General features: G+C 56.9%; 10 protein-coding genes across 10 annotated transcripts in view; 4 read left to right on the forward strand and 6 right to left on the reverse strand.

Annotated features, from left to right (window-relative positions):
* The window catches only part of VDAG_01131 (proclavaminate amidinohydrolase), a gene marked incomplete at both ends in the record, with an annotated part of 1,430 nt that extends 409 nt beyond the window's left edge, over nt 1-1,021 (forward strand). Inside the window, 2 exons of the mRNA XM_009650017.1 lie at nt 49-714; nt 798-1,021. Of these exons, the coding sequence (XP_009648312.1) occupies nt 49-714; nt 798-1,021 (890 nt within the window). The remainder of the gene's footprint in view (nt 1-48; nt 715-797) is intronic.
* A 319-nt stretch (nt 1,022-1,340) lies between these two features.
* Nucleotides 1,341-3,015, reverse strand: VDAG_01132 (pre-mRNA-processing factor 17; the record flags this gene model as incomplete). The annotated part of the gene is made up of 2 exons (XM_009650018.1): nt 1,341-1,837; nt 1,917-3,015. The coding sequence occupies 2 exons, from the start codon at nt 3,013-3,015 to the stop codon at nt 1,341-1,343; spliced, it is 1,596 nt and encodes a 531-aa protein (XP_009648313.1).
* A 334-nt stretch (nt 3,016-3,349) lies between these two features.
* VDAG_01133 (ER-derived vesicles protein ERV14) lies at nt 3,350-4,432 on the reverse strand (the record flags this gene model as incomplete). The annotated part of the gene is made up of 4 exons (XM_009650019.1): nt 3,350-3,902; nt 3,959-4,025; nt 4,078-4,233; nt 4,332-4,432. The coding sequence occupies 4 exons, from the start codon at nt 4,430-4,432 to the stop codon at nt 3,810-3,812; spliced, it is 417 nt and encodes a 138-aa protein (XP_009648314.1). The 3' UTR covers nt 3,350-3,809.
* A 1,063-nt stretch (nt 4,433-5,495) lies between these two features.
* On the reverse strand, nt 5,496-6,875 carry VDAG_01134 (methionine aminopeptidase; the record flags this gene model as incomplete). Its single annotated transcript, XM_009650020.1, has 4 exons — nt 5,496-5,608; nt 5,667-6,213; nt 6,272-6,673; nt 6,732-6,875. The coding sequence occupies 4 exons, from the start codon at nt 6,873-6,875 to the stop codon at nt 5,496-5,498; spliced, it is 1,206 nt and encodes a 401-aa protein (XP_009648315.1).
* A 621-nt stretch (nt 6,876-7,496) lies between these two features.
* On the forward strand, nt 7,497-9,452 carry VDAG_01135 (kynurenine 3-monooxygenase; the record flags this gene model as incomplete). Its single annotated transcript, XM_009650021.1, has 4 exons — nt 7,497-7,608; nt 7,908-8,125; nt 8,180-8,599; nt 8,652-9,452. 4 exons carry the CDS (start codon nt 7,497-7,499, stop codon nt 9,450-9,452), a joined length of 1,551 nt encoding a protein of 516 aa, XP_009648316.1.
* A 204-nt stretch (nt 9,453-9,656) lies between these two features.
* Nucleotides 9,657-10,727, reverse strand: VDAG_01136 (uncharacterized protein; the record flags this gene model as incomplete). The annotated part of the gene is made up of 1 exon (XM_009650022.1): nt 9,657-10,727. The coding sequence occupies one exon, from the start codon at nt 10,725-10,727 to the stop codon at nt 9,657-9,659; it is 1,071 nt and encodes a 356-aa protein (XP_009648317.1).
* Nucleotides 10,728-11,760: 1,033 nt separating this feature from the next.
* Nucleotides 11,761-13,429, forward strand: VDAG_01137 (STI35 protein). The gene is made up of 4 exons (XM_009650023.1): nt 11,761-11,804; nt 11,886-12,007; nt 12,262-13,164; nt 13,217-13,429. The coding sequence occupies exons 3-4, from the start codon at nt 12,290-12,292 to the stop codon at nt 13,296-13,298; spliced, it is 957 nt and encodes a 318-aa protein (XP_009648318.1). The 5' UTR covers nt 11,761-11,804; nt 11,886-12,007; nt 12,262-12,289; the 3' UTR covers nt 13,299-13,429.
* Nucleotides 13,430-13,536: 107 nt separating this feature from the next.
* On the reverse strand, nt 13,537-14,757 carry VDAG_01138 (uncharacterized protein; the record flags this gene model as incomplete). Its single annotated transcript, XM_009650024.1, has 3 exons — nt 13,537-14,216; nt 14,374-14,606; nt 14,669-14,757. 3 exons carry the CDS (start codon nt 14,755-14,757, stop codon nt 13,537-13,539), a joined length of 1,002 nt encoding a protein of 333 aa, XP_009648319.1.
* Nucleotides 14,758-15,217: 460 nt separating this feature from the next.
* On the reverse strand, nt 15,218-16,121 carry VDAG_01139 (uncharacterized protein; the record flags this gene model as incomplete). Its single annotated transcript, XM_009650025.1, has 3 exons — nt 15,218-15,538; nt 15,605-15,989; nt 16,039-16,121. The coding sequence occupies 3 exons, from the start codon at nt 16,119-16,121 to the stop codon at nt 15,218-15,220; spliced, it is 789 nt and encodes a 262-aa protein (XP_009648320.1).
* Nucleotides 16,122-18,413: 2,292 nt separating this feature from the next.
* VDAG_01140 (uncharacterized protein) lies at nt 18,414-20,732 on the forward strand (the record flags this gene model as incomplete). Its single annotated transcript, XM_009650026.1, has 4 exons — nt 18,414-18,553; nt 18,607-18,634; nt 19,327-20,051; nt 20,294-20,732. 4 exons carry the CDS (start codon nt 18,414-18,416, stop codon nt 20,730-20,732), a joined length of 1,332 nt encoding a protein of 443 aa, XP_009648321.1.
* Nucleotides 20,733-21,467: the final 735 nt, after the last annotated feature.

A 21,467-nucleotide genomic window follows, 5' to 3' on the forward strand; every position in this document is an offset into this window, starting at 1 on the left:
AGGCCGGCCAGGCGCTCGCTATGGCCCGTCTGGTATCAGAACCGGCAGCCAGCGCAAGGGACCCGAATGGAGCATCTACACTGGTACACTCCCCTCCCTCCCACACCGGACCTCCCTCGATGCTAACAAGCCCCAAAGGCCGCAACCCCCTCGCCGCCTGGGCCACGGTAGTCGACTGCGGCGACGCCCACCTCACCTGGCTCGACAGCCGCGTCTCCCTCCAGCGCCTCGACAAGGCCCACGAGGTCCTCGCCGGCCGCCGCGCCGCCAACGCCTCCGTCTCGGCGACGCCGCGCATCCTCACGCTCGGCGGCGACCACACCACGACCCTGTCCGCCCTGCGCTCGACCTCGGCCCGCTGGGGCCCCGTCTCCGTCATCCATTTTGACAGCCACATCGACACCTGGGACCCGGCCGTCCTCGGCGGCGACATATCCGACTACGCCGCCCTCAACCACGGCACCTTCCTGCACGTGGCCCACGAGGAGCGCCTCATCCTCAACTCGTCCGTCCACGCCGGCGTCCGCGCGCCGCTGGTGCGCCGAAAGGGCGATCTCCGCAACGACGCGCGCTGCGGCTTCGCCGTGGTCACGGCGCGGGACATTGACGCGCTCGGCGTCCAGGGCGTCGTTTCGAGGATCCGCGAACGCGTTGGCGATTCGTTGGTGTACATCAGCGTCGATATCCATGTCCTTGATCCGGCCTTTGCGCCAGGTACGCTCCTGCCCTCTCTTCCCCGCCCCTGTCGAGATGCTGGGTGAGATGGTAGGAGAAACGGCGAGACTGACGCTGGGCAGGGACAGGTACGGCTGAATCTGGCGGCTGGTCTACGCGCGAGCTGCTGGCGATCCTGGACGGGCTTGAGGGCTTGCCTGTTGTGGGTGCGGATGTCGTTGAAGTGGCCCCGGCGTATGACACGAATGGCGAGATTACCGTGCTTGCTGCTGCTGAGATTGCGTACTCGCTGGTTGACCTCATGGTATTTCGGCCCGTGAAGTCCAAGGCGGATAACGGGAAGTGATGTGAGCCTTCTTGACAGATCGCTGCTAGATAAGACTTGGAGTCTATTCCAAGGTTGGAGGTCTCATTGAACGAAACTTCAGCTATTCCACTCTGCTGCGAATGAGGCCAACAGACGGAGAGACCAAAAAAAAAAACCCCTTTCAGACCTCGTACTTGAGCAGGCAATCCAGCATCCACTAGCGAATCCCGCAACGCAGCAAGCAAGAAAAGGCGAAGGATATCAATTGGGAGGATTCTGAACTGCCACCCTGTTTTTACAAAGCCACGCCAAACGCCCAACAATGCTACCATGCCAATAGTACACAACAACCCAGACCCTAATCCCAGTACCTGATAAGCCCGTCCATGCCGGCCGACACAAACTTGCTCGACTCCTGCGGGTGCCACGCGACGCACGTGACAGCCTCGTCGCCGGCCTTGAGCTTGTGGTACATCTTGCACGTCTTCCAGTCCCAAAAGGCGACGAAGCCGAGCGTGTCGCCCGACGCGAGGAACTGCCCGTCGTGGCTGACGGCCACGTCGATGGCCGTGCCGGCATTGTTGTGGCCGCGATACGACTTTTTGCGGTTCTGGCGGAACTTGTCGTTGGCGCCGTAGACGACAATCTGGTTGTCCGAGCTCTGGTACGCGACGTACTTGCCGCTCGGGTGCGGCGCCGCCCGCGTCATCGGGTACATGTACGGCTCGGCGATGTACTTGATCGGCACGGGAATGTTGTAGTCCCACGCGCGCAGCGACTTGTCGTCCGACGTTGTCATGAAGCGGCGGCCCTCGTCGACGAACGTGATGGTGTTGATGGCGGCCAAGTGGTGGTCTGTCAGCGGTTATTTTTGGGGGGGGGGGGGGGGGGGGGTTCACCAAGGTGAAGGAATTTATATATAAAAAAGACGCACCGTATTCCTGGACGATTTCGTTGCCCGCCCTCGTGTCCCACTGCACAATCTTCTTGTCCGACATGCCGGCGACAAACTCGTGCGCGTGCTCGGCCGTCGGGTTGAAGCGCACCACGTGGGGCGTCTTGCCCGTCGAGAACCGGCTGATACAGGTGCCCGTCTCCGTGTCCCAGAGCTTGATCTGCCGGTCAAAACTCGCCGACAGAAACTGCGTACCGTCAAAGTTGAACGTCGCGTCCGAAATGGCCTTTGTGTGCCCGGAATACGTCCGCAGGAGCTCCCGCTGGTGGTACACGTCCCATATCTTGACCGTCGAGTCCGCCGAGGCCGAGAGGAGCAGGTGGCCCGACTCGGGGAAGAAGCGCGTCGCCGTGACGGCCTTGGCGTGGTCCTTCCAGACGTGGATCTGCCGCTTCGGGATAAAGTTGGTGATGCTGCCGACGTCCTTGCGCAGGTCGACGTCCAGGTCCTGGGGCACGTGCATGTAGGTCCGGCCCTGGTAGTCGCGCTCGGCGGCCCCATGGAACGTCGTCGTCTCCTCGCCGAGCGCCTCGACCTCCTTGCGGCGCGCGAGAGCCGACTCGGGCGCCTGCAGGACGGTGCCGCTCTCGACGACGTCGTCCTCGTCCGTCACCTCCTCGTACTCCTCGTCGCTCGCGAGCGCCTCGCCCTCGCCCACAATCTCGTACTCGGCCCGCTTGTACCGCGCCCAGGGCCCGACGTAGGCGCCGTCGCCCTCGGCGATCGCCGCGTCGCCCTTGCCCTCACGGCCCGCGCGTATCCTCTCGGCCTCCTGCTTCACCTGTGCGCCGCTCTGGTATTCCCGTTCCGGCCCGCCCTTGCGTTCGATGGCGCGGTGCTTGCTGCGGAAGGTGTGCTCCGACACGTGCGTCTCCTCGGCGAAGCCCGTGAGGACGTTCTTCCGCTTGAGGGCGTTGTTGGCGCTCTCGTCCTTGAAGGGGTTTGCGGGGCCCATCCGTGGTCGCGCGAGGTCCTCGCCCGAGTAGGGGACGACGGCGTGGTCGGCCTCGGCTTCTCGTCGTACGATCAGCGCATCCTGGGGCGCCATGTTCGGCGGGTAGTCTCCGAAGCCGGACATTTTGGGCGACCTGTCGTGAGGGGATGGCGGCACGTGAAGTCTGTCGTTTGGGCGATTAGGCAGGGGGGAGGGCAGGTTACAAAATGTTTCGTCCTCTGTCGCGGTTGGCAGAGGTTTGACGTGACGTAGGAAACAGGAGGTCACGTGATCGCAAATGAGATTCAAGCTCGAACGTCTCCACTTGGCGGCCACAGAACAGGATTCGACGGGAGCTGGCGATGGATGGAGAATACGAGGCAGCACGCGGTATGCTACCTGTCACGGCAATGCTCACACAATTAAAGAGGGATCACTGTTTGTCAAGATGGTTGTCATTACTCAATCCTATGCCACGCGCCCCCGGCTTCAGGCTGGAAACCTGCCTGCAAGCAACAGAAAACAGATACAAAGGTATTGGTCTTCGCATCATAACCTCCCAATTCCCAAACAACTGAATGAGTCTCACATGTAAACCTGAGCACCTCGTCATCGACCGCGTAGTAGAGGGGGCTGGACCTGTGTAGTCCATGCACACCTCTATTCCTTTTTTTTGGTCGCCGTCTCGTCGGTGTTGTCAGACGTTACCCCATATCACAAACACCGCCGCTCCGCCCCCTTTCCTGCTGGTATCATGACCGTGTCTAGTCCGGTTGCCCGGTACGCCTTTGCCTAGCGCACCCTCGAAAGTAGCCCTCTCAAGCGCATCTAGGGGCTAGTCGTTCGTCCATCGTCTCGTCCGGTTTCGTATCGTGCCGCGAGAATGTCGCGCTGTGTGCCGAAGGCCGTCTGCGTCGATGCTGGAAAGCGCAGGGCGCTTATTTGGTGTCGTCTCGGATGAGAGCGACAATCATGCTGTAGAGGTAGAAGAAGAAGAGCAAAAGGTGGAAACCAAGCTTGACGAAGGATTCCTGCGCAGCGAGTCAGTCTGTGTCCGGTTGAGTGCGCTCGTCCTGGAAGAGTTCACCTTCTTGTGCACGTTCAGCTTCCTGAAGATCTCGGTGGCGTCCAGCAGGTGGGTGTTCTCAGCGATCCTGTCACAGCGTCAGTAAGAATTCTTCGCGCCAAGGGCAGGGGCAGTCGTACTTCTTGACATTCCACGCAAGGAGGGGAAGGTTGAGGATCAGAGGCAGCCAGTATCCGTTGATGAGGAAGAGGAACGTCATGAAACCATGGACGGCAGCCTCGGGGATGATGTAGGTGTTCAGGCGGTTGCAGAGGTCGATGGGGTTGATGTAGTCGCTGCGCGTGCCACAAGGTTAGCCATGGTTCAGCCCTGGGAGGAGAGGGCGCTGCTGTGGCGAGACGTCAGGCGCAGCAGCAAGGAGGAGGGCGCGTACCATTCCAGATCGCTGTACATGATGGTGAAGAAGACTTGAAGGAACAGGTTGACGGCGTTGATCAACACCGCAAAGAGGTATAACCACGCCTCGCCGGACATTTTGACGGTTGGTAGTTCTGTCGAACAAAGAAGTCGTTTGTGTTGCTGGTGTGTGTCAAGGGGGAACCAAGGTCACTACTCGAACACTGTCGAGATCGGTGGCGGTTGGGGGAGGGGAGCTGCTGGTAGCTGCCGTGTGCGGACAGAGCTCGAGGGTCGGAGAGGGAAGAGGTCCGAGGATGATACTTCTCAAGACGAGTCGGGTTCTGCGACGGATCCTGTTGCCTGGAAGAGCCAAGTGAACAGGTTGTGAGATCGCAAAGTCGAACGTGGTGTTGATGGTGGGAAAATTGAGAGGTGGGCAGTGGAAATCGGGGGAACTGGGGCGAGACGGCTGATGATGAATGATGAAAGACCTGGACCCGGAGGCGGCTCGATGGCCTTGCCTGGTCCCTCCTCCCCGGGGCACGCTGGTGTGATGGGCGCTGCTGGGTGCTGGGTGCTGGGTGCTGGGTGCTGGGTGCTGGGTGCTGGGTGCTGGGTGCTGGAGCTGGCTGGCGTGTGGAGTGGCCCTGGCCAGTCGCCGGTGGTCGGTGGCCGGTTCGGTGGACACCGAATTTTAATCGCGCGGCGGCCAATCCAGCCCATCAGCAACTGTTCGCTTGCGGAGGCGCGCTACAACCACTGTTTTCGGGGACTCCTTGGGGCGCTCTGGCCACCCGGGACTCCCCTGTACCGTGCATCCGCCAGGGAGCCCGCTCGGTTGGTGCAAGGTGTGCTGGTCCCCTGCGGGTGGTTGGGCGAGCAGGGGAGAGGGGCAATCCTGGAGCACCCGACCACAGGGTGCAAGAGGGCTAGCTAGTAGAAGGGATTCATCATCACGCAGGTGGCTGGGTGATCCCCCCCCCAGCCTGATTGACAGCTCAGTCGTCACGTCACCGAGGCCAGATAAGAGGCACATGTCCACATGCTCACGTCGGCATCGACGCCTGCCTGGTGCCTGACCATATGCCAGCCAAGGGCTTAGATCGGAACAAAACTCTTCTCCCACCTGCTGCCACGCAGCTCGCTGTCTATGCTCCCTAAACGCCCTCATCCATGCTCGCCCACCGGCATCGAATCACTATGCGCTTCCATTTGCCGCGACTTCGGGCATCGGGATGGGTCCACCGGGCGAGTCCGCAGTCCTGGCTGTCAAGACCTCGACTCCGTCTTCCGTCACGAGCAGGGTGTGTTCTGTTCCGACGTGTCAGCACGGCTGTGTAATGTCTGTTCTGACCATGATGTGACTTACCAAACTGCGCCGTTCTCTTGCCGTCAATAGTCGTGCTCGTCCAGTTGTCGGGCCAGGTCACATCGCGGTACTTGCCAAGCGCAATCATGGGCTCAATCGTAAACGTCATGCCGGGCTTGCACTCGCCCACCGCCTTGTTCTTGGCGTAGTGAGGCACGTTGGGCGGACCGTGGAAGAGCTTGTTGATGCCGTGGCCACAGTATGTGCGAATGACGCTGCAGTTCTTCGCCTTGGCGTGCTTCTCGATGATGTTGCCAAACTCGCGGATCAGGGTGCCTGGCTTGACGGCGGCGATGGAAAGATCGAGGCACTCGCGCGCCGTCTCGACAACCCTGACCGCATCCGGGTCCGCCTTGGCCCTGTCGCCGACGTAGTATGTCTCGTTCAGATCGCCATGGTAGCCGCCGTGGAAGAGTGACACGTCAATGTTGAGGATATCGCCGTCCATCAGAAGGCGCTGGTCGGGAATGCCGTGGCAGATGACCTCGTTGGGCGACGTGCAGACGGACTTGGGGAAGTGGTTGTAGTTGAGCGGCGAAGGGTAAGCCTGGCCATGGAGGGTCAGCAACTCTTTTTGTATTGTACCGTCCGATCCTTGTACCCACGTCTCTTTCAATGCACGCCTTGTGGACGACCTCGTCGATGTAGTCGGTTGTCACGCCAGGCTTGATCGCGGCAGCCGCAATGTCGAGGACCTCGCGCGACAACCGGCACACCTTGCGCATGGCGGCAATGCCCTTGGCATCGAGAATCTCCGCCTTGTTCCTGTTGATGATGGACCTGCTGTACTTGGGGATACCATCCTCAGACCAGTCGGGGTGCGGGATGTGTTTCGGGACGGTGCGCTTTGCGGAGAGGGGGTAGACGGGGCGCAGGGAGCCGGTGTAAGGGTAGGTCGGGAAGGGGTTGAAGTAACCGGTCTCTGGGTCAGGTTTAGAGACTACGCTCGGCGGGAGGATGTGGTGGAGTATACTTGTCTGCGACTTGTGCATGCTCTTGTGGGTTCCCTTGGAGACTGTCAGCAGTGTGTCGGGCGATCAGCGCAGGCGGCGATCGCGAGCTCACCCAGTTCTTCTTGAAGCAGTCCTGCGAGCAGAAGAAGCTGTCCTTGATGCCGACCTTCAGGCACGTTGGACATTGCAAAGAGCCGGCATCGTTGGAGCAGTCCTCGCCCATGCACTTGCGCTTCGCGGGGGGTTCTTCAGCCATGGTGGCGGGATGATTTTGTTGCGAGGGGCGGGGTGAAGATGACGATTCTCGAGAGGCGTTTGAGCAGTTGGCAGGTGGATGAACTAGGTCGAACCACTTGTAGAACCACCAAAAGAGGGTAGAAAAAAAATACTCTGCGATTTCCAGGACGGCGGGGAAAGAATTCGCGACAGTCGCAGGTGGCAGGATTTCGCGGTTCGACTCTGAATGCCGTTTCCAAAAAGTCGTCGCTGGTGCTGTTTGGTGTGATAGGTGATAGGCACGGCCAGCACCCCACCCCTCGGCAGGCCGTCGCGAGCTTTAGTCATCAGAACCGCAAGTCGCCGGATGGCCTCAGTGCCCCAGGGAGTACTGTACGTCCTAGGGAGTGCCTCCTAGTGAGTGTCTCATCGGGAGTGAGCGCCTGCTGGTGGAAAGAGCTCCCCAGCAAATGGAAACCATCTTATCTAAGCGTCGTGATTAACCGGCAACGGCGGTATCGCTCGAAAGCCCGTCCAAGCAGAGTCTAGGTCGCCAGCCAAAACATCCGACTCTGCGAGTGAATCATGCATTTCTCTCTCATCGACAACTCCCTTTTGTCGCCGTCAGTCGCTCGCTGACCTGTTGTCAACTGTTGTCAGCATGGTCCTGAAGCAGAAGTTTGTCGTCGTCGGCGCCGGCCCTGTTGGCTCTCTGGCAGCGCTCTACGCGGCTAAGCGAGGCCATGATGTAGAGATTTATGAACTGAGGCCCGGTAAGTCCCATTGGCTCTAGAGTTGTCATGGCTGAGTATGCGTTTTTGTCGCGTGACGGAGCCGTCATCGTCACAATTGCCGCAAAATCTGTCTGCATGTTTGCTCGAGTGCTTGATACCGTCGATAGTGATCGGCGCGTTTCGAATCAGCCTTGCAGATTTCCAATTGCTTTTCATTCTGTCCTGCTACATCGCATCCTCGTCCCTCTGAGTTGAAGGGTCTTTCGTTACCCTACGAAGTCAAGATGGCTGCCGGAGCTGCTCTCTGACTTGATCGCACAACTGACAATGATCCTTAGACTTGCGAGATCCTACAACGACACTGCTCAATTTCACCCGCTCCATCAACCTTGCTCTGTCAGAGCGTGGCATCAATGCTATGCGGCACGCTGGCCAGCCAAGGTTGCTGGAGCACGTGTTTGGTGCAACCATTCCCATGCGCGGCCGCATGATCCACGGCCGTGGTTCAAATGGTGACCTTTACGAAGCTGCACAGGATTACGATATTCATGGACGTGTACGTTATCTACATGGAAAATGCCCTAGATTCAGCCAAACTGACCCAAAGCAGACTATTTTCGCTGTCGACCGAGCTGGCCTCAACAAGCGGCTCCTCGATATTCTTGAAGACATGCCCAATGTCAAGTTCTTCTTCAGCCACAAACTCACAGGTGCCGATTTCAAGAAGCGCAAGGCATGGTTCGAGGTCATGACGTCCGAGTCGGCCACCGGCAGGGCGAGGGAGATTGAAATCGACTTTGACCTCATGATCGGCGCTGACGGCGCCCACTCGGCCGTCCGGTACCACATGATGAAGTTTGCGCAGCTGAACTACCGACAAGACTACATCGGCACGCTGTGGTGCGAATTCCACATCAAGCCTGTCAAGGTCCGCTCGGATGAGAACCCGAATGCCGTCTTTAGGATATCGCCAAATCATCTCCACATCTGGCCCGGCAAGGACTTCATGTTCATTGCCATCCCCAGCGATGTGCGTCAAACTCCCAGATTCGACTTGGAACTTTCGGGCTAACATGCTACAGGACGGATCCTTCACTTGCACGCTCTTCCTGCCCAGCGCGCAAACATTCGCTCTCGAGAAGAACCCCGCTAGTATCCCTGAATTCTTCGACAAGCACTTCCCCGGCGTCACGGAGCTCATCCCTGGCAGAGAGCTCATCGAGTCCTTCGAGAGGAATCCCCACCTCCCGCTCATCAGCGTCAAATGCAGCCCGTACCACTACAAGTCCTCGGCCGTGATTCTCGGCGACGCCGCGCATGCCATGGTCCCCTTCTACGGCCAAGGCATGAACGCCGGCCTCGAGGACGTTCGTGTCCTCTTCTCCATTCTCGACAAGCACGCCGAAGCCGAGTCAAACAGCCCCCTCGCTGACGACGACGACGACGCCGCCAGCGCCTCCGCCTCTGCCGCCGCCGCCTACGGTCGCAAGGTGGCCCTCGCCGAGTACACGACGAACCGCGTGCCCGACGCGCACGCCATCAACGACCTGGCGCTGCAAAACTACGTCGAGATGCGCGCGTCGGTGCTCTCGCCCAAGTACCGCCTGCGCAAGTGGCTCGAGGAGATGATGTCTGTCTACCTGCCGGGCCTCGGCTGGCAGACCAAGTACTCGCGCGTCAGCTTCGAGAACCAGCGCTACTCCGAGGTCGTGGCGCAGAGCGAGCACCAGGGCGAGGTCCTCGTGTCCGTCTTTGAGGCGCTCGTCTGCAGCCCGTTCATCGTCGGCGCCGTCTGGCTGTGGTGGAAGCAGCCCAAGTGGATCGCGAGGACGTATCAGACGTGGACCGAGAAGGCCATCATGGCTGCTTTCGAGCGTCTTTGACGTGGTTTGGTGTTTTGCGTAGTGTACCGTTTTAACTCTCAAGATACCTCGTGTTTGTGTTGTTCTGATTGTTCCGAGATGACTCCACATTTCATGACCATTTTTGCCTTTGCTCTGGAAGTGATTGACCGGACATGTTGGCAAAGGAGAAATCACCAGGCACCTATCTGTCTTGAGAAGTTAGGCAGGAAGAAGACGTGCTTCTCAATGCAGGGATGCCAGTAGCTCCAGAGCACCAGGCGTACCCTTCCATGCTCGGAGTGAGTAACTTCTCACAGCGTGCGCCTCTTCCCTGGAACCTTCTGCATACGATGCTATGGCTGTGCCAGGGTCAGCATCAGGCTCTGCCATCGTCTCCAGCAGGTATTTATTGGCCTGGTGCACGGCGGTCACCACCTCGCGGACCTGTCTCGCAAGCTCGTCAACAACGGGCTTCGGGTCCTCAGCCAGAATCAGCAGAGCGTCAGCATGGCGAGTAATGGCGCTGCTGTGAAGTGCCGCTGCAAGGACAGCGATCTTGTCCTGGACTGTGCAACCTTCCGCGCCGGCCACAGCCTTTTCAGTGCTTTGCAGTGCAAGCAGCAGGCGAATCTTGATCAGGGCCAACGAGTGAAGCTCAAACGTCCCAGCCGCCTTCCGGCGCACAAAGAGGTCGACGGGCTCAAGGGCATTGGCATTCTCGAGGTCGAGAAACGGAGAGTCGGGCATGTCTTTGAGATGGCGCTCGTCGTCCGCGTGGGCGACCCACCACTTGACAAAGTCATACGCCTCCTGCTCTCGGCCGAGGCGCAACATGACGGGGGCCAGTTGGTGGCGCATGCCGAGCTCGTCGCTGCGGTCGAGACGCAGCATGTCCAGACCGTGGTCGAGCGCCTCCTCGAGACTGGGCACGGTGTCCAGATGGTTGAGTGTCTGCGCCAGCACGTAGCGAGCCCGCATGTAGGGCCGCGTCTCTGGCATGGCGTAGAAGTGGCCGACGGCGGTCTCGAAGACGTTGGGCGGCGTGAAAGGGTCGGGCTCGGCATTGCGGAGGTCGTCTTCGGCGTCTGCGCACGCCTTGCGACGGGCCCTGACGAGCTTGCAGGTGGTCTTGTGCGAGGACCACTGTGACGTCTGGCACGGCTTGCTGCAGTAGAGGACGGCTGTACAGCCGGCACATCGTTGAAGGCTGTCGCTGGCAGTGTCACATGCCTGGCAGCGAGGAGGCGGACGAGGTGCTCCGGGAGTGTATTCGAAGGGGGTACCTTGTCGAATGACAGGGTCTGAAAACTGCATGATATCGAGATTGTCGTGGGGAAGACTGTCCATCGGCAAATGATCATGGAGACATGTCTTTGGTCGATCGCGGTTCCGACGCATCAGACGCGTCGTCTCCACGGTAGACGCGCAAGACGCCAAAAAGGAGGGGTTCTGAGAGGGGCTCTTGGCCCCCCACGCAGACCCAGTGGCACCTTGATTTTAGGGGTCTTTCGGAACGCCACATGCTTCTGAAAGCGCTCGCTTCAGGCCTAAGCTGTGAGTGCTATGAATCCCCGCGGCTGGGTACTCAGCAAGGTGCTGCCTACCTTGATATTGAAAGTCGTCTCTGGACAAGACAAACAGGTCAGTCACAACAGGTAATCTCGGTGTATCAGCTGCAAATGGGTATGAGTGCATGAACCTGTTGAAGAAGCTAGCATCAGACACAACAATAATTCACGCTCGCCCATGCCACCGTGAACCTTCTTTCCACCAATGCGGCACGCCAGGACCTCAGTGTCCGGCTCAAGCCGAGAGAATGACACTCTCCAGTGGAGTTTCGGTTGAAATGGAAGAAATGGTGGGTGGTCAAGGTGGTGTTAAGGTGGTGTCGTCCCCTGCCGCAGGTCATCGATCCTTGTGCCATTGGCCAATGGCACTACAAAGGCCACCACCCCAAAGCACCGAGCCCCTCCAAGCTTCTCTCCCCCATGCAACCACCTCTGCCCCTCCAAACACCAAACACCCCGCGTCAACCGCCTCCGTCTCGACCACCACCACCAACAAGAGCCCAGACAACGACGAGCGATAAGACGCACTCAACCATCCGTTTGGCCCGTCAGATCCACCGTTGCTTCCCATTAATCACGCATTCCGTCACGATGCCGTGTTCCACGAAACAGACTTCCTCCCTCGCCTCAGTCTTCCCCGCTCCCTTCTTGCTGCAGCCGAGCGGGGGGCTCCTACCGGCCATGACCCGGATATAAAGACCTGCCGCCCTTGAAAGACATCCGACGGCCGCCCTCCTCCTTCTCTTTTCAAACCTTCGATATCATCAGATTCCATCTCCTGAGCCTCGGAAACAGTACCAGACCACCTACTACTACATACATCGTACGCAGAGCAAGCTCTTCAGCACTGCCCCCTTAAACCCCCCTCCTTCCACACCTGTACTAATACTCTCCTTGTCCGCAGTCCACCTTGACGGTACGCCTCTCGCCGAAACCGGCAGAGAGAGCAATGGCCACGCAAGGGTTATCCGTCAGGCGTCGTGGCCTCGTGCCATGACGAACGTTCAAGTTCTTCATCATCATCAGGTACCTTGATATCTGTTGTGAGCAATGAGCCGGTGTTCGGGTTTTGCATCTCTTGGCCGCTCTTCCATCCACCCGCCTCGACATTGACACTCTCAATGGCCCGGGGCGGAGATGGTCGACGACCTTGAGACACAATGCAATCCTGTTCTGAGATTATACGGCCTAACTTGATCTGGATAATACCAGCGAAAGGATCATGCTCTCACAGCCTCCCCTGTGTCCCCCCCATCGTGTGAACCTCTAACACGACCTAGTTGATACCTCAACCCACCTATAGCTACAATGGCCCCCTCCGCTACCTCGATTGTTGAGCCCACCGTCCTCCCTCACAAGGGCGGCGTCTCCGTCGGCAACGGCATTACCAAGCCTGCTGTGGCCCCCAAGACCAACAGCAACTGGGATGCCTTTGCCTTCGAGCCGATCCGCGAGTCGCAGGTCGCTCGCACCATGGGCCGCCGCTACTTCGAGGACCTCGACACCTACGCCGAGTCTGACGTCGTCATTGTCGGTGCTGGCAGCTGCGGTCTCTCCGCCGCCTACTCGCTCGCCAATCAGCGCCCCGACCTGAAGATTGCCATTATCGAGGCTGGCGTCGCTCCCGGCGGCGGTGCTTGGCTCGGCGGTCAGCTCTTCAGCGCCATGGTCATGCGCAAGCCCGCCGACAAGTTCCTCGCCGACCTCGGCGTCCCCTTTGAGGACGAGGGCACCCACGTCGTCGTCAAGCACGCTGCGCTCTTCACCTCGACCCTTTTGTCACGTGTCCTGTCCTTCCCCAACGTGAAGCTGTTCAACGCTACCACCGTCGAGGACCTCATTACTCGCCGTGACGGAGACGCCATTCGTGTCGCTGGTGTCGTCACCAACTGGACCCTCGTCGCCATGCACCACGGCGACCAGAGCTGCATGGACCCCAACACCATCAACGCTCCCGTCATCCTCAGCACCACCGGTCACGACGGCCCCTTTGGCGCCTTCTGCGCCAAGCGCCTCGTGAGCATGCAGGCCATTGAGAAGCTCGGTGGCATGCGTGGTCTGGATATGAACAGTGCCGAAGATGCCATTGTCAAGGGCACCCGCGAGGTCGTTCCCGGCCTGATCATTGGCGGTATGGAACTGAGTGAGGTTGACGGCGCCAACCGCATGGGCCCTACGTTTGGGTGAGTTCATTTGACCCTGGTGTGCGCGATCTTCGAGGCTAATCAGGTACAGTGCCATGGTCATGTCTGGTGTCAAGGCTGCCGAGGAGATCATTGCCGTCTACGACATCCGCAAGAAGGAGAACGAGATCTAGATGCTCTCGCACTTGGTTCGCGCGGTCCGCATTTGCTAGTGCACGCCGAACAAGATTGGAACATGTCTGATGGCTAGCACTCACTCTTGAGCGTGTAACACGCACAACGTCGAAACTGTCGCTCTTTAAACGTTCCGAGGCCAATTTTGGCAACTTCTTATTTGCGTGTCGTCTGGCTAGCTGTGTGAATATTGCATTGGAAACTTCTGTAAACATCGTAACCACATCAACGGCCCATCTACCAAGGCAACATCTCGTGCAGTCCCTGCTCCGCCAATACCTCGTTGATGGCCGCCTCCGAGTCCCGCCACAGCCCCTGAATCTGCTCATCATTCTCCACAAGCGGATGCAACTTCGCAACCTTGCCCAGCGGCATGAGATACTGCCCCTTGTACTTTGCCTCCTCCTCTCTGACCTGCGGCGCCGCCGCCGCGAAAACAGTGTGCCCAGACCCCTCCTCCAACGACAAGAAGTTGCCGTCCACAAGCGACGCGAGCCACGGCACCATCGACCCAACCGTCTTATCGGTACGCACCTCGCCGGGATGGATCGACGTGCAGAGCACCGGCACCCCTTCCTCGTCGAGCCGACGCTGCAGTGCCCGGATGAACCCCGTGCCGGCAATCTTGCCGATGGAGTAGAGGATCATGTCGAGCACGAAGACCCTGCTCGTGAGCCAGCGCCAGGCCCAGGGGTAGTACGGGGCCGGGTCGGCGAGGACGTCGCCGGACGTGAAGTTCGGCTTGTAGCCCGCGGGCAGGAAGCTGGATGCGGCGCCCGAGGTGAGGCCGACGATGCGGACGTCTGTCCCCGGCAGACGGGCCGTGGCTTTGAGGAGGGGGAGGAGCTGGTTCGTCAGGAGGAAGTGGAATGCGAAACTGGAACGGTGGTCAACCTCGAGGATGAAGCTGGGGCTGGCTGTGTGTGGACGCTGCTTACTCGCCGGCAATGTGCGACTCCCATGCATCCTTCGTACGGCGTGGGTTCCCCGTCGCCGCGGCCATGTGAACTGTTGGGCCACCAGCGTCAGCGCCGTCACCTTGCTACGGCTGCCATGGGCCCGGGATGGACCGACTTAGAATGTCGAGCCTCGACTCCTTCTCCTTGAAGGCGTCTGCGGCGCGGACTGCGGTCGTGACGTCGGCCAAGTCGAGATGGATCTGGTGCAGCTGCGCCGCCTTGATGGCGCCATTTTGCGCCAGCAATGCGGACATGGCGGTCTGCGTGCGGCCCTCGTCGCGGGTCCCGAGATAGACTTTCGCGCCGCGCAGGGCGAGGAACTTGACGGTCATGAGGCCTAGGCCGCAGCTGCATGTGCGGGTGGTTAGCATTCGAGGTTCTGGTCGAGGGCCTGGGGAGGTGTTCCTTACTTGCCGCCGGTGATGAATGCGACTTTGCCCGTCAAATCGGGCGTTCCCTCAAGCGGGTCCCAGTTCTTGATGGTCAATTCTTGGGCCATGGTTGAAAGGTGTGCTGGCTATAGAATCGAGTGCGATGGAGAGCCTGGCCAGGATTCAAACTCAGATATCTGAGCAGGACCTTCGCGACTCTTTATGTTGACTTCACGATGGCTGGTGATGAATGCCATAGCATGGGTTGAGGCAGCAGAACCAATCATCTTACATATTGTCCGAGGATGGTGCATGAAACTTGAACGTGGTGGAAAAGTAGGCAATCTGAAGTACTGCGTCCAGCGCCACTCCTGCATGCCTAAGAACCTGGCCAAGGATCATCCGCCTGACCAAAGTCCCAAGCACTGGCCCCAAGCTCTGGTGTTTCCCAGGGCTTTAGGCCAAGCTGCCAGGGAAATGCACGTTCGATGCCTCGCAACTTGAGACCTGTTCGGGTCCACTCAGCCCCAGCCTGTAGTAACTGGATCATGAGGATCCAACGAGCGATAGCAGGCGCCGATCTCAGCGTCAGCTTCGGAGGTAGCTGTCCGGCTCAGGCTGAATGTAGACTTCATTCCAAAACGCCTGAACCTGCGCCAAAAACGCTTTGTCAGACCAGATAAACTTTTCGAGAATGCCAAGCAGCTCGGGCCATGATGTGTACAAGCCTCGCAGTCTGCCCTCAAGGTTGCGTTTCAGTAACTCCAGATATTCCGAGCGCGTCGTCCCGGCTGGAGCGAATGCCCCACCGATGTGCAGCAGCCAGGTCAGCAGCTCTCGGTGCTCGTCCCACCCGGGCTCGGTGTCTGTTTTTTGTAGCTTGTAGAGTAGTCGGAGCGACAAGTGAAGCTACAAACCCAGTGAGCCAGTCATCAAGGTGTTTACTAAAGTTGAAGATGGACGGAACATGCTTACCGGCACGACTGAGGCACGCCACCTTTTGCACCGCAGCATCGTAGAGCATAGATAAGCCCCGACATGGCAACAGTCCGATATCGAAGACGCGGCCTCCAAGTCTACGATGCGTGACTGAATTGACGCCTGGTGGTTGTCGACATTGGCCATGGACACGGCGTCTTCTGGGCCAAAGAGATTCGTGTCTCGGATTTGCTGAAGAGCATGGACATCCTCCATGATCTCGAGAAACGTGTGTCCCAGTACTGATGACAACACCTGAAACCCAGGCGGTAACTTGAAGGAAGTTGAAGATGTCTTGTCTCTGCTCCAGGAGAGCTCGGGGAAGGATTGATGATGAAATGTTCGGCTCGAGCCTGTCATTACTGAAGAATTGAGATCTTGCCTATCTTTGGGCGTCAGACTTATTCGACAATTAGCCTGGAAATTCTTACCAGAAAATGGCACGCTTGAGGTTATCACTCAGGACGATGCCCTGTTTAAGGCAAGCTTCAAGCAGATTCCGGATTGCGCCCATGTGTATTTGGACTTGGCATGGCAGTCCACGCCGAGCCTGTCACGTATCCGTTAGCCTTTACAGTGTTCATGAGACGAGAAGCGGACGAGAGGCTACCTCTGCTCCTGCTAGTAGCAGAATGGCCCCGAGAGTTGATTCTGATATGGCAGAATCAAGAGAGCCCATACTCTGCCGCAAGGAGCTCAGAGTTTGGTCCTTATACTCGAGACACTTTCGGTTCATGTTGCTAGAAGTGACCGCACACGCAAAATTGAGCCTGACCGCATAGAGAAGAGCTGGGTTATCCGGGCTCTTCCGAAGCAGACATGATATGTTCTGCAGCACAAGCTCGTCTGCTACGTCGAACACGGGATGCATTGAAGCGGAACTATCTTTTTGGTGTCAGAGAAGTCAGCGCCTCAATTCGTCATGGCGTGTGTGATGCATTTCCTTACAATGTACCTTGAGCAGACGCTGTAGGGTTGGTAGCCCGTCAACCAGCATTTGAAATGCGTCAAGGGTGTTTATAGATGAACAATATGGCGTAGAAACAATGTTTTGAAGAGTCTTCGAGGGCCTTGCAGCCCGGCCCTTCACTACATCATTCGGAGAAACTACGCGAAAATTCGCGCCAGACTTTTGCTCAAGTTGTCTTTTTTTCTCGAGAGCTTGAGATACAGCGTGTGACCGGGCGAGTCGCAGCGACGCGCGGTCCCTACCTTCTCCAGGGTTCTGAATGGCGATGAACCTGAAGGCTCGTCCCGGCATTGGGCAAGCAACAGTAGCTGGATGGTGCTCAAGCAGTTGGATAAGCCACCCTGCTGTCTGAGGGGGGGCTTCACTAGAGTATTCGATGATGATGGACACCACGAGTGTTGGGTGAATCAACGGGATATGTCGCACATGCTAGCAAGTCTGCCTGCAGTTGAATCAAAGGGCAAGAAGGTATTCATGAAGAGGAAGATGAGACTACATGTCGGCCATGAGCGCAAGACAAGATACCAGCTGGTTTTTGATTACCAAGAGGCCACCAATGACTCCTCAAGGTCAACCATCTGGGGGTAGATTTTCGGTTACTAAGCAGTCATCCAACAAGGTTGGTCCCCACCATCAAGTCATACCAGGTTTAAGAGCTTGTACCCTCCCTCGACCCTTCGACTTCGACTTCGAACCCTCCACTGTCGCCGACTTGTCACCAACCAGCCGAAAAGGCAAGCACAAGCCCAAGCTATGGTTTTCAATCCCCATCCTACCGGTTTCCGAACGAAACATTGGCGAAAACTTTACGAATCGTACATCCTTGACATCAACTCGTTAAGGCAGGTTGTCGCAAGCGGCGGCATATTCGTTTTTGTAGATGCCGAGCCTTGGGGAGCGGATAGTTCCAAGCCAGCAGAAATTGGACTGTCTCTCTTACCAAGTCTTGATCTCATCACAAATGCTAACACATCTTCGACGATGCTTTGGACTCTGGACAATCTCAGCACCGAACATTGCATCGAGACACACAGATTTCGTGTTCTCGGCAGAGATAGGCAAGAGAAGAGACGCCAGCCTCACCGGTTCGGTCAGAAGTATGAAATTGTAGATGAAGAGATTGAGAAAAGCATTTCTGATATAATTCAACGATTCACGCAGCAACATTCACACCCATCTCGACAAACTCCCATCGTCTTGGCCGGCTTCAGCCTCCGCTTTGAGTTCTGCATTCTCTCAGGTCTTTACCCCAAAGTACTGCGTTTCTTCACGCACTGGCTAGATCTGCAGGAAGTCGCGGCTCGAGTTGCCGTAATGGACGCCAAGCTTGTTCATCCTAGCTTACGCGAAACACTTGTTGCCTGCGGCTTTCAGGATGTAGCTTCGCAAAGCACAAAGCTCCTGCACAACGCAGCTACGGACACTACGCAGGCAGCAGCACTTCTGGTTCGACTAATGTCACTGCGAGAGGGCGAAGAACTACATATTCAATGCTCCTCCCACAATTCTCATCCAAGGACATATCGCAAAGATCCCCTTAAGAAACGAATTTGGAGACGCAGACCTGCTCCGAAAGAAATCTTCCCCTACGCTGCAAAGGTATCTCGAAAAGAAGGATTTACCATGTTCAACACAGCGGAACCCATCCTGAGTCTATTTGCCGACCATTGCCCAGTCGCTGTGGGTCTATCTGGCGATAAAAAGCACGCATGGGTGTGCCTACCAGCGTTTGATGCTCTGGAGAAATTCATCCATCATGTCAATACTTTATCAAAGTATGAAGATGCGTGGGTTGCAACTTCGGCATATGATGAAGCGATAACGCCCGCCAAAGACATGACGGAGCTGAGGCTGACCCAGCAGCAGAATCTGCATGCACTTGCTGACGAAAAGCGAAAGCAGAGAAGTCGTAAGATGACTGATGTATGTCTTCTTGAAGATGAAGAGCAGAGAGTCAAGCTGGAGATGAGGCAATTGTAGAATGAAAGAAAACATGAAACAATAAATGAAACAAAAAACAAACTAACAGGTTACTGCAGACTTCGCATAAGGAAAAGGTATTCGGCCAACCCGACACACCCAACGATCTCGTTCCTTCAGTGAAGAGAGTGGGCGCCTGACCAGAACGCTAAAGGTCCTGATTAGCAGAAACCCATTTTGGCCACTGAAATTTGTGAATACAGATCATAATTTCATCATGATAAACAGCCCGAGAATGAACGAGTAAACACTGAGTCAAGCACTTCATATCCTTATACTTTCGCACAATGTAAGGGCAAAGTCTCTACGAGGCCTTTACCCCAGGTCACAGCCGCCGGAAAGAGTTATCGATGCCGGCGCTTTACTCGTTTTCATTGATGCCGAGCCTTGAGGTGCAGATAGCTCGCAAGCTGTCGACATGGAGATATCTCCTATCAAGTCTCGACCAACTCGAGAATCTTGTTACACAGCATGAATTATTCCATGATAACCAGTAAGAGCACTTCAGATCGGCGGACCATACTGGGTTAGACACTTTCTCAATTGCACGAGGCCGTTTTTTCTCAAAGCAGCGATATTGTTTCTACGGTGTAGGGGCTATGCTAGATGTGAAGTCCTCTCACTTTGTCAAAGATAGGGAGGGGATCCAGCCCTGCCATCTACTAGCTATGAAGGCCTGTCGACAGGTGCCAGGCCACCCGTCTATGCTGTGGTATTGATGTATCAAAGTGAATCATTCGGGCTAAGTCGTTGTATGACGTGGATGTAGCTTGAGGTTGAATGTTGCGAGTGTTGGTGCCGTTATCCGCAGATGCGTCGGATCCGTGGGCTTGCTTTCCGTTATTACTGGCTGGGCCGCCTCGAGGGCACAACTGGCCTCCGTGGATCACAATTCGATGCTAAAGAGGACATCAAGATCCGTGGAGACCATTGCGACCACAAGCTGGTAATTTCGCCGCCACTACTTCCTTTGATTCCGAAGTGTCGTCCTCAATGGCATGTACAATCTTTCTTCTCGAAGGCTCACTTCAGGGACGTTACAGTGGCCATGCAGGGCACGGGCGCAATCCATGTGACCATTTACCTTGCTGGAGGCACCCTGGTTATCAGTATTGTCAGCCACCTCCCACTGTATGGAGTTTCTGTCGCACAATTCTATCGCGCCAACCAACCATCAACACGGGTATCGAGGAGCTCGGTCCCAAAGCGCTATGTGATGAAGGAAACCCTCTCTGATCTGCCCGATTCTGCCCTGTATACGAAGCAAAACATTTGCGACAACACTTTAGACGACGCACAGCTGGAGACGCGATGTCCGCTTGACAATGGGCGACACGCTGACGCGCTCATGTCCACGCATTATCCCGCCGGCCAGCTTGACCAACTCCCAGCAGAGCTTCTCATCCAGATCCTGCTTCAGATCGACATTCCCTCGCTGACTCACTTCCGTCTCGTCAACCGCCGAGCGATGGGGCTTGTCGACCCGATCCCTCAGTACGCCGCCCTTATCAAGCATTGCCCTAACATCATCCGCGCAATTCTCAGCATCCAGGCAGATGCATTTGATTGCGGTACACTCTACAGAACTCTTAGCACATACAGGTGTTCCACGTGCAAGCGCTTCGGTGACTATATCTCGTCGACTGCCGCCGAGTGTGCTACTTCTGCTTCACCCAACGGCTGGAATACTTCCCACACACAATTGGGCAAGCATCGATGCTGTTCACCCCCAACAGGATGCAGCAGCGCGAAGCCATCTCCGCCCGCCAACTATTACAATCAGCGAACCCCCCAAGCGTCCTGAGCCTGCCCGGGCGGTACTGTACCGCCTGGGGTAGTGGTGGAGGCAATTTGGCGCGGAAGCGGCTTCAACTCTTTGATCGCCAGTCAGTTGTTCAGAGTCTGACGGGCTCTAGCGTTCCAAAGTTGGACAAAACCACCAGGGAACCGCGGCGATTCATGGCCATCATCACCGCGCCACATCTGCTCGATGCTGGTCGGCAGGCCGATTGGGGATATTTCTGTCTTGGCTGCAGGGAGGAAAAGGAGGAGAAAACGAATCATTTCAGGATCAAATATATCAGAGAAGACATACTGGAGCACATTGCGAGGTATGGATCGGTTGAGGAGATGCCGAGGATCCCCGGTCGGTTCATGCACGTTAGTCAAACTTGACTGGGAACTAGCCACTTCACCCTGTGGGTGGGCATGTTTAATCTTGTTGCTTCACCCTGTAGTGTACGTCGAGGTCCTTCTGGTAATCCCAACACAACGCCTCGACGCATCTGTCCAACCTAGAGTATACAATCACTCTATCACATCGCCATCACACATCATCAGCGGTGCATCTCGTCCTTCCCCGGCTTTACCATGTGCTTGATGCACATATGTACCGAGTCGGAGAGGTCCACTCTCGTCACCGGGCTACATTTGACGTTTGTGTAACCATGCCTCGTACTGCTTGAACTCCTCTGGCTTCTTGCACCCACAGGTGTACTTGCGATAGGTTTGGATGCACATGGTGACTGAGGTGCGGTATCTCGTGTAATCGTGACTTTGAAGGGTAAAACAGCTCAGGGTTGCGGTGAAGATTGCGTCTACGTCTAGACTTCGGGTCAGTATAATTTTATGCATCTCGAGAGCATAGCGAATAGCGGCCAGGAGCCGCTCGGCGGCGACGAAGTACAGCTCACCGATATGACCACACTGGAACAAAATAGTAAGGCAGAGCCAGTGGTGAAGAACAGGTGTATGGGGGACGTTGGCTGGGTATTCCTTGCATTCGGAGGTAGCTGTCTGTCTGTTGTAGGTGTGACGCTCTTGTTCAAGTTGAGTGCAGTCTCCCCGATACTTATGCATCTTCCCGTTTCACATTGTAAATAGCTTCCTTTCAACAAAACGCCCGGCTAC

This window comes from Verticillium dahliae, genomic scaffold, assembly GCF_000150675.1.
Source record: "Verticillium dahliae VdLs.17 supercont1.2 genomic scaffold, whole genome shotgun sequence".
Lineage (NCBI taxonomy): Eukaryota > Fungi > Ascomycota > Sordariomycetes > Glomerellales > Plectosphaerellaceae > Verticillium > Verticillium dahliae.